General features: G+C 40.9%; 1 protein-coding gene across 1 annotated transcript in view; it reads left to right on the top strand.

The window, feature by feature from the left end:
* Positions 1–702: 702 nt before the first annotated feature.
* Positions 703–10,523, top strand: part of syne3 (spectrin repeat containing, nuclear envelope family member 3) — a 53,437-nt gene continuing 43,616 nt past the window's right edge. The window contains exons 1-6 of the mRNA XM_042388216.1: positions 703–811; positions 3,305–3,462; positions 4,515–4,687; positions 5,787–6,096; positions 8,000–8,155; positions 9,063–9,422. Of these exons, the coding sequence (XP_042244150.1) occupies positions 3,319–3,462; positions 4,515–4,687; positions 5,787–6,096; positions 8,000–8,155; positions 9,063–9,422 (1,143 nt within the window). The 5' untranslated portion in view covers positions 703–811; positions 3,305–3,318. The remainder of the gene's footprint in view (positions 812–3,304; positions 3,463–4,514; positions 4,688–5,786; positions 6,097–7,999; positions 8,156–9,062; positions 9,423–10,523) is intronic.

Raw genomic sequence — 10,523 nt, 5'->3', positions numbered from 1 at the left:
CTACCTGATTAAAGTTAAAATAAAATCAATAAAAATAAATAACAGAAGCAGTCTCCTGTCTGAAGTTGGCATGTTCTCCATGTGTCTACTGAGAGCTTTTCCCTCCCATTTCAGTGTGTATTTGAGTTAGTTAAAAATGACATGAAATGAATACATATGTTCACAAATAAGTTAAATATTTCTTTTATCTCCTTTTCAGGACAGAGCTTTTGACAGATTTTTTAAAAAAAAAATATTGTGCTTATCATGTTTTATTTTAGAAAAGTACGTTCTGGTGATGATGAGTAAATTACTGCCATCAATCCAGAATGTCAAGCAACATCCCCCCAAAACATCATTTCATTATTGTAACCCAGGATTCCTGAGTATGATGGTGCTATCCGTTTCTTACAACTTGTATTTTTATTACCATGTCATATTTTGCATGTTTACACAGATAACTGGATGAAAATATGCATTTTCACTCTCTCACTCTTTCTTCCATTCTTAAAGGAAGTCCTGAAATGCATCAATTCAGAATTTTCAATCGCTTTGTTTATTTATTTCAAACGCTTTCTATCATGATATGTAAGTTCCTGTGAAAACTGCAGTATCTATGTATGCTGAAACTTTTGTTCAGTAATGAAAAAGGTTGTACTTTAGTTTTCTCGGATAGTAGCGTAGTTTACGAGGAGTCCTTGAAGGAAGCATGACAGACTGGCTGCAGCCACCGGCGGCCTCGGCTCTACTTCCTGCCCGCCATAACTTCACAGTACACAACACAGCAGGACGTTTGCACTCACGGCTGCTCTCACCTGATGAACACAACACCGTAAGTGTCTCTACTCGCATAAAGCCGTACTTGACCAGTAAACCTACAGCGTTGTTCAGCTAGCTTAATGATAACAGGCCTAACTGTAGCTACAAACGTGGATAATCCCCTGTTGTCTCTTGTGTTTTTATAGCTCCACTTTAGATTACTGAACTAAAATAAGCTGCGTAACGTTATATGACATATGGGTTTGTTGTCTGTTTCTGCCGTGCATATTACCGTAAACTAATGTGGTCGTAACAACGAATCGTCACGTCTAATTTAGCACGGCTTATAGGTGGTTAAAACCAGGCTGAAGTTATATGCTTAGCTTCTGTTAGACTGTTAGTGTCAATGCGAGTTTACTGCTGGAGCTGTCAGCCTGACGCAGCACGGCCTCCCCGCCGCTGAGCTCGCTGCTGCGCTCTCACGCGCTCAACGCAGCCTTCGATCCGGGGTTTGGAGGAAAGTTATGAGAAATATAAATAATCATATTTAGCGGCGGATTCTCCGTTTTTGCACCACTTGCACTTCTGAACAAGTGTTAGTCATCGTAGCAAAAGCCTGTTTAAACCTATGGTTTAAATCCTCTTTCATGTTTGTGAAACCTTTATTTTGCTTATGAAAACATAAAAAAAGGCCATTTCACTGATGTATCTCCATCAAGACCACATCGGGTCAGTTCTAGATCAAAAACCATGATACTTAGAATCATCAAATCTTAATAATAGTAATTTAGTCCAGATCTGACAAGTATAAGTATAGTGGTTTTAATCTAAACCTGGTCTAATGTGGTCTGGATGGAGAAATATCAGTGAAATCGCCGTTTTTTGTGTTTTCATAAGCAAAATAAAGGTTTAAAAAATCTTAAAGTGGGTTAAAGCAGCGTTAAGTCTTCTACTACGATGTCTAACATGCTTTCAGAAGTGTAAATGGTGCAAAAATGGAAACTCTGCCACTAAATATCATTATTTATCTTTCCCTTAACTTTCCCCTGAACCCTGAATCAGAAGCTGACTTGCTACAATTATACCAGAAAGTAAATTTACAGCACATAATGTTGAGTCATTATGACGCATGTTTACAGTATTCACTTGTTACAACAAACAACTATATGATGTCACAAAAAACAATCAACAGCATATATGCTGTGAGTTTGTTACAGTTTAAGAAACAAGAGTAGTGTGTGTTGAGCAGCACATTTACATGCATTAATGCATTCAAGATCTACTTTAGTACTACTGTGAACATTTTCATATAATGTATTTATAAATATAATGAAGGGTATAAAATGTTTTGGTTAGCTTTCACTGAGCACACAGAGGTCTAAATATTACCAATTTTCAGAAGTCTGAGGCGAAACATGCTGATACTGGGTAGAAGGAATGTTGTGGTGGGGAGAAATGAGTCATCCAGGAAAATGGCCCATGCCGCCTGCGTTTTATTTCCCCTCTAAGAAATGATGTGGTGTGTCATTGTGCTCCTGCGGTGCCAGGACTCCTCCCTGCCGTACATATTATAGCAGACTCTTGACTACCTCTGTCATTTGTGTGCAGGATTTTTCCTCCCAGCTGCATCTCCTGAGGGCACACTGGCTCTCTGCACAATGACTCTACTGCCATTCCTGGAATGTTGCCCTTAACATGTTCTTGAAAAACAGGACATAGGACAAATTGTTTCTTTTTTTCCCCCAAAAGTATGAAATATGCATTTTATATATAGGAGGTGGATATTATGAATAATTACAAAATAAAAAAGTGGCAGAGAGCAAAAACTCAGGTGCCAGACGTTTCTCTGTTCTCTGTTTAAAAGCAACTAAGATTGGCCCTAAAATAAGAATAGCTGGTCCACCTTAAATGTCAGTCCACCTTAAGCCTGGTCAGGTTAGGCTAACCTATTGTTGCTAACTTCAGTGCTAACCCCCTTGACTTTTCCAGCAGTTGGGGAAAGTGGAAGTGGTGTGCCAATGATTTTAGATCACTTGTTGACAGTCTGTACCAGACTGTTATGGATGATGTGTAGAGGAGGAGGAGGAGGAGGAGGAGGAGGAGGAGGTGGTGTTGTCTCACTCTGAATTTCTTCAGCTGACGTAGACAGAAAAGTCTTTGTTGGGCTCTTTTGTTGATGTGGTCAAGTGTTGAAATCCTATTTGAGTGTATTGCAGATGTGAATGCCAAGGATAAGGCAGTGATGGATATGTCGTTGCTGTTGATGAGTGTGTGAGGTTTGGAGTGTAGTTTGAGCTGCAGATTATTGTGTGTGCATCAAGTAACTGCTTGATGAACCTGTTTACATTAGTGGGGGACAAATGAAAGGGAAAAACTGGTCCAGGTCTGAATGCTGGACCCCTACAGTAAGGGGATCTGGGGGCTCTGTTATGCTGTGGGGGGCATTTTGCTGGCATGGTTTTATGGCCTTTATGTGTAAAGTATGACCTACGTATGGCGTTCATGTGTAACACGGGTGTAAAATGGTAGTTTTCCTTTCAACTTAGACTTCTGTTCTTGTTGACAGGCTTGGGACTGATCATGACTCAGCAGGAGGAGCAGGAGTTCATGGAGAACCTGGAGGCAGCCCTCTCCTGGATGCGGGCCATCCAGGAGAGGCTAAAGGCCAACGACAACACCCAGGGGCCCCGGGACGCTCTAGAGGCCAGACTCAGGGAGACAGAGGTGAGATGCTTTCTCTTGTTGTTTGACCCTTCACCTCTGACCCCTGTTGCTACTGGAGCACTCTGTCATGGACTCAGAAACAATTATCTTACATTATATCCTCAGTCATCTGAAGACACTTAAAGGGGACATATCATGCACATTTCCAGGTCCACATATTATAATCTGGGGCTCTGCTGGAATATCTTTGCATGATTTACAGTTAAAAACTCTTAGCTCCTGTCTTTTTAAGTAAAATAAATACTGTTTATCAATTAAAAGGATCTAAGATTCATGGATACAGTGCGTACCAGTGTTTTTTATATTTTAACCTCTTTTACTTCAGTATATGCAATATATGATGGCCATTCCCATGCTCAATTATGTCTCATAAGTTGTTGCAGCAATTTTTGGATTGATACCATTTGTTACACAGATTTGGTGCAAAATTTAACCATTTTTGACCACTTGAGAATTGATAAAAATGGTCAAATTCCAAAATACCACATTAAGACACCAGAACCTTGAGGAACACCATAGAAAAGCTTGTCAGTAGTTTGTGGGACCTACAGTTCAAAAGTTATAGGCCAAAACGTAAAGTTCGTTGTCATAGCGCCACCACCTGGCTGATTGGGGTCATTTTTCTTGGGCAGCACTCGCACATAACCTCCAATCAGTTGGCAAAATCTCATGTCTCTCACAGGAATTAGCACAAACATTTCTGAAGGAAAAAAAAACAAAATAGAACAAAAACAATAAGGTTTCAGCCCTTCAGGCTTGAACCCTTAATTAATGAGCATTGAGAAGAAAAGAACTTCCAGTGTGTATATTCTCTTCTGTCAAAGATGCTAGATGGGAAAAGGCCAGAGGGACAGGAAAGTAAAGGCAGTGTATGTAGCACTAACTCTACATCCTGTGTGAGAAATCTGCTATCAATCTTCTCAGCTAAAGTCTGATTTGTAGTTTGAATTGACAGTGTTATTTATTATTTGAATGTTGAACCTACAGGTACAGTGTGTATATATTTTATACGGACTAAAAATGCTACTTCTTGGGCCCTGTTGAACATGTAGAAAATCCATCAGTCGGAGCATGAAGGTCGAGTGAAGATGGACAAGGCGCTGGTGGCAGCAGAGAACCTTTTGCAGAGTGGAGATGAAGAGCTGAGGAACCACACCCACACTAAACTCAAAGAGCTGAAAAGCCTGTGGGAGGAGACCAGCACCTACATCATCCACTGTCACAGGTGCTCCTCTACTCACTGCTGACTCACTTCAAGTCAGGTGTAACATGTGGAATGATGGTTTCCTCAGCTTTGGCTAGAATGCAAAATCAGCCAAACTGTAAAAAAAAATGTTGACACATTTCTCAGCTGGATGATGTAAGATTCAATGACTCATGATGATGAGTGGCAGATTCTCAGGCTAGCACATGCTACTACACTTGAACTGCTGCTGTTTGTGTCAAAGGCTGTGAGTGAATGATAGTTTTAGGCAACAAAATGTCAAAAAAATAATGAGAATGCCCATCACAACTTCCCACAGCCCAGCGGGACATCTTGGCAGTCGTTTGTTCTGTCTGACCAACAGTCCAGACTCCAAAGATAAGCAGTTTACAGTCATATGAAACAGAGAAAAACAGCAAACCCTCACATTTAGCTGAAAGAAGGGAATGTTTGACATTTTCTCTGACTCTTTCTCTCATAAATGACTTAAATCATTCATCAAATTGTTGATTGACTAATCCATGAATTGACTAAATGTTTCAGCACTATTTGTGTCATTCACACAAGTTTTAGAAGAAAATGATTCTGTTTTACTGCTGGAAAAGTCAAGGGGGTTAGCTCTGAAGTTAGCAACAATGGGTTAGCCTAACCTGACCAGGCTTAAGGTGGACTGACATTTAAGGTGGACCAGCTATTCTTATTTTAGGGCCAATCTTAGTAGCTTTTAAACAGAGAACAGAGAAACGTCTGGCACTTGAGTTTTTGCTCTCTGCCACTTTTTTATTTTGTAATTATTCATGATATCCACCTCCTATATATAATGCATATTTCATACTTTTGGGGGAAAAAAAGAAACAATTAGTCGTATGTCCTGTTTTTTCAAGAACATGTAGAGATCTGTTCTATGTGGAGACTGGAGGAAGCCACAGTGGTTAATTATGAGTCATTTAATTGGTACATTTCATAATAGTTTATAAAGTTAAGGTAAAATTAGGGACTTAAAGGACAGGTTCACAGGTTCTGCTTAAAACATGCAGGGGGTCTAGTTGAGAAGCACTGGTTTAGCAGACTCAAACTGCTCAGCCTAACTCCTCTTCATGTTGTTGTACTTCACTCCCAGTCGGATCGAGTGGGTGTGGCTCCATTGGAGCGAGTACCTGAAGGCGTACGAGGAGTTCGAGCTGTGGCTGACGAAGCAGCAGCGCGGCCTGGATGTGGGCGTCGAGCAGCAGCTAGGATTGAAGGAGAAGCTGTGGCAGGTGGATCAGCAGAGGGTGTTGGTGAGCGACATCCACGGCCAGGCGGCGCTGCTGGAGAGGCTGCTGGACGAAGCTGCCGCGCTGTACAACAGAACCCAAGACCCCAGTGTGGAGCCCGAAGCCCAGGAGACACTGCAGGAAGCCTACAATGACATCAGGGACAGAGCTGAGGTGAGGCGCTTAGTTATTGTACTTACAAACAAGGTGTGCCTTTGTATTTTTTTAAAAAACCCAACATGCTTCAAAGATGAATTTCTAGTCCATAAACACATTATGCATGATCAAGGTTATATTTCTTTTTAAAAATCTGTCAAATTATTCATTTAAAAGCCCGAGGTGATGCCATCAAATTCATCAAAGTAGGTATTCATTTCCTATTGATTGACTAATTGATTCAAAGTCTTTTAAAAGATTAGTGTATAACCAACAAACTGTCAGTGTTCTGAATTCCTTAGAAATGTATTGAATTATGTGCTTTTAATTGACATGCAGAGCTGTGAAATGTATTTGGATCTCCTATGAGGATGTAGGGCCCAAGAGCACTGAGGCAGTCGGTTATGTTTGTGTACTGCTGGTGGAGGTGCTGAACAGTGCACACACGCAGATCCTATCTGCAGATTTATGTAACGTATTTCATTTCTTTACTTTTAATATCGAGCAGAAGTTGAACATTTCAGCGATCGGGGTCTTCACAAGTTTTGAACTGAGCCTCCCGCCCACCCTGTGATGGCTCTGCCTACAGCACCAACACAAAGGATGTACAACACATGAGCTTATGTAAAAGTGCACTCAGATCAGCCTCTAGCATATTGAAGAAAAGCACAGAAGAGGAGAAGACAAGGACATGAAAAGAACAAAATAAATACTTAAAAAAATGCAGTTGAACCATGAAATAAAAGCATGTTAATCCTCTAAAATAAACCAAAAAAAAAAAGAATACCTGTGTTTAAATGAGGAAGCTGCTTTGTAACAGGAAGTGCAGGGCTTGAGCAACACTTGCAGTTGCAAAAGCATTGACTTGAAATACTATCATTGTTTTTATTGTGCTCTCATTGTTTGCTTCCACCACTACTGTACACACACACACACACACACACACACACACACACAGTTCACATGCTTGATTAAGTTCAAGAGTATTTTTGCGGAGGATCCAAGTGAACAGAAATTGACCACAAGGTCAGATGGCTGAAATGTTTTGCATCTGTGGGGGAGGGTATTTGGTTGTCTACATGTGTGAGTGTGTTGGTTTTGTATCATCAAGGGACATTTTTCAGTTGAACTGAGCGTATCTAAGAATGTGCCTACAAAGCCTTAATTTACATTTACAGCAAAGATTTCAAACTTACATTCATGTTTACTTCTTCACTTCACTTTACTTTTCTTTGTTCATGGTCCTGCTCCTACAGAACTGTACATAGATTTGAGGTAAATGAAAACTGTGCTGACATTTATTCTGGGCATCTATAATCACATCCAGACATTACGACGTACTGTTTACAGCATTTCAGGTGGGAATAATGTAGAGATACTGCTGCATTAGTCAATATAGTAAATAAATACAAGCTGCTTTTCTCCACTGTTAGATACACATTCAGGCTGCTCTTCCTCTTCCTTTTTGTCACACAGCTCTTTCACATGTCAGTCAGATTCAACCACAAACCCACATCAGTCTCTACCTACATCATGCATTCACATAACCTTACCGGTCTGCTGGTAAAGCTGAGCCATTGGCTCCAAATGGAAAGTAGTGATTTTAAATAATGCAGTGTTTTATGGGGGTAATCTTCCCTGGAAGCACCTCTCACCTGTGAGCCGGCTCTTTTTGGTAGTCCCTGTTTTCTTGTTGTCTTAAATTTGAACAAATTTGAATTTTGCTTTCAAAAATCTCGTAGTTGAAGTAACAAACAGCAGAGTGAGAGTCTCACAGGAGAATACAGTCTCACATTCACATTCAGGCAAGTTCACTCAGAAACCCAAATGTGAAGTCTGTGATGTGTACTGAAAGACTTTCATTCATTTTGAACAGCGCAATGCTAAAAATTACCATGAGATGTGTCTCCTGCTGTTCTAGGAGCGTCTGTCGCTGCTTCAGAAGATCGCTGAGGAGCACCAGACGTACCAAGGCTGTGTTCAGAAGTTCCAGTCCTGGCTGCTGTCGAAAACCAAGGAGCTAACGGATCTGATGGAGAGGGAGGATACAGCTGAGAACAAGCTCAAAGCCTTAAAAGTGAGACTCACTGAAACTGAATTGGGTTGCTGCTGTTTGGCGTTGCCATATTCCTAGTCTGAAAGTCTATCTTTATTATTTGCAGCTGTGGAAAAGGTAGAATAATCTATTTGGGGGGTTTTACTTGTGTACTCTAGAAGTGCCAACCTAATGAAAAGTAGATATCACTATCCACACAGGTTTGTGTGAGTATGTGTGGTCTAAAACAGGAGAGTAATCATCATTACTAATGTAGTAAAAGAAGAAATACACAACATGGTAATAAGATTAAAGTCCCACTCCACTCAAAAGTATGTTTCTTCTTGTTGATTCAGAGTTTAAGCTTCACTGTGCAGAATGATGTATTTAGTTATTTAGTCAATGAATTGTTACAAAATAGTGAAAAAATTGCATACACAATTTCTTAGAGGCAAAATATGAAATTTACTGTCATGTATAAGAAAGAAAAATGGCAAACCATCACATATGAGACACTGGAACCATAAACATGTGGTGTTTTTGCTTAAAAAATGATTATTCGACTTTCAAAATAATAATGTAGCTCTGTGCTCATTGAAAATCAGATTTTAAAGGGTGGGTCTATGAGCATGATTTATGACATCACAACTAGTCTGGAGCCAATGGTTGTCCAGCAATGTCAAGTTACATATTGGACCACGATTGGCTCCAAACTAGTTGTGATGTCACAAATCATGCTTATAAGTGCACGTATTAAAATAAGGATGAATGTGAGAACAGCCTTCCAGCATCAAACTCTGCACATACATCATTCTGCACAGTGAAGCTTAAAGGCCTCTAGTGTCACAACATTTAAGATTTGAGACTCCTTTAATGTATTTTTTCCAGCTTTGCCTTTTTGTTGACCAAGCCAACATACATTTGTTGTTCTCCCCCCCCCCCGTGTCAGGTGCTGGATGACAGCGTAGCGAGCGAGGAGAAAACCCTGCAGCATATCGAGGGTTTGGCAGAAGCTGTCAGGGCTAACACCTCTCCTGCAGGGGCAGAGGTGGTGGTGGAGGAGGCTGAAGAGCTGAGGCTGGGCTGGCAGAGATTGAGGCAGGGCCTGTGTGAGGCAGAGGAGGGCCTGCGCTCCAGCCTGGACTCACACAGTCAGTACATGACCCGGTGCCAGCGGCTGGGAGACGACATCGGACGCCTCAGGGCGATGCTGCAGGGGCTGGACCAGGAACTGGTGGAGGGTCGTGAGAATGGGGACCACACTGACCGCACAGAGGACCAGATAGTGGGCCAGTGGAAGACATACAATGTGAGTTTTTCCCTACTAGGATGATTATTTGTGGTCAATTTTCACAAGATTCCACATAGTTAGCTGTTAAAAGAAACATGGTTAATATCTAAAACCCTGCTAACTGCTCCTAGAAGACTCAGTATTAATCACTGTACAAAATACAACAGTGTTGGATGGAACAACATTGTGATGACTTTGCTATGTTTAGAGCCTTGTCTCCAATGAGGCTTATAAAACAAAACAGACTATAGTGTGTTTCCAAGTTATGTGAGAACGTAGGTGGTAACATCCCTGTCTACAAGTCTGCAGCATTCAATATGCAACATTTATCAACTTAGAGGAGGAGAGGAACACACTTTATAAATGCTGCTGTGTCATGGTCCAGGATGGACACTTCAGTGAGGAACCTTTAAAAGTCCCTGCATACTTATGTTAGCCACACAGGTGCTTTCACCTATGTTGGAGTATTAGAGCTCTTCTCAAGACTGAGCAGACTGTGTTTGATTGACATTGCCCTCAATTACTCTCCTGCTAGCTTTGTTGGACCTGCCAGGGTGGGACACCTTTATCATGCTTACAGGTGCATGTAGTCAGGTGACCTCCCAGAATGCCCAGCATAGCTCTGTCCACCCTCAACCTGAGTTGAAGTCTAATCAGCCAGGATAATTATTCCAGTGAAAACACCTGTGTGGGTGTACAAAGGCTTTTGTAGCTCATTTCAGATTAATTTTAAAAAATCCACCTCAACTGGAGGGAAGGTGAAATCCCAGTGACAGTACAGTTGTGTGTAAAAGATAAAAGATATGACTTGATACAGTGGTTCAACCTCCAGGTCATGGCTGTGAGGTAACAATACAATAAAAAAATAACTGATAAATAATGATATAACTTTATAGGCTATTAAAGGGAACTTGGCTGTGTGTCTTGTTCTGTCAATTCCCAACAACAGTATACTGGTTTGTCACTAAAGTAGGTCATCAGTATGAGGAAATCATTCTGCAGGGCATATTACACTACCTGAGTACTGCTCAGACATCCAGCTTTTAAATTTTAGTGCCCACAATAAAATACAGACCAAATTAAGTGAAGTTTCTGTTTAGTTTCCTTTTTATGCTCTCC

The sequence above is a fragment of the Thunnus maccoyii genome, chromosome 16 (assembly GCF_910596095.1).
Source record: "Thunnus maccoyii chromosome 16, fThuMac1.1, whole genome shotgun sequence".
In the NCBI taxonomy this organism is placed as follows: Eukaryota; Metazoa; Chordata; class Actinopteri; order Scombriformes; family Scombridae; genus Thunnus; species Thunnus maccoyii.
This window is presented reverse-complemented; position numbering and strand designations above follow the sequence as displayed.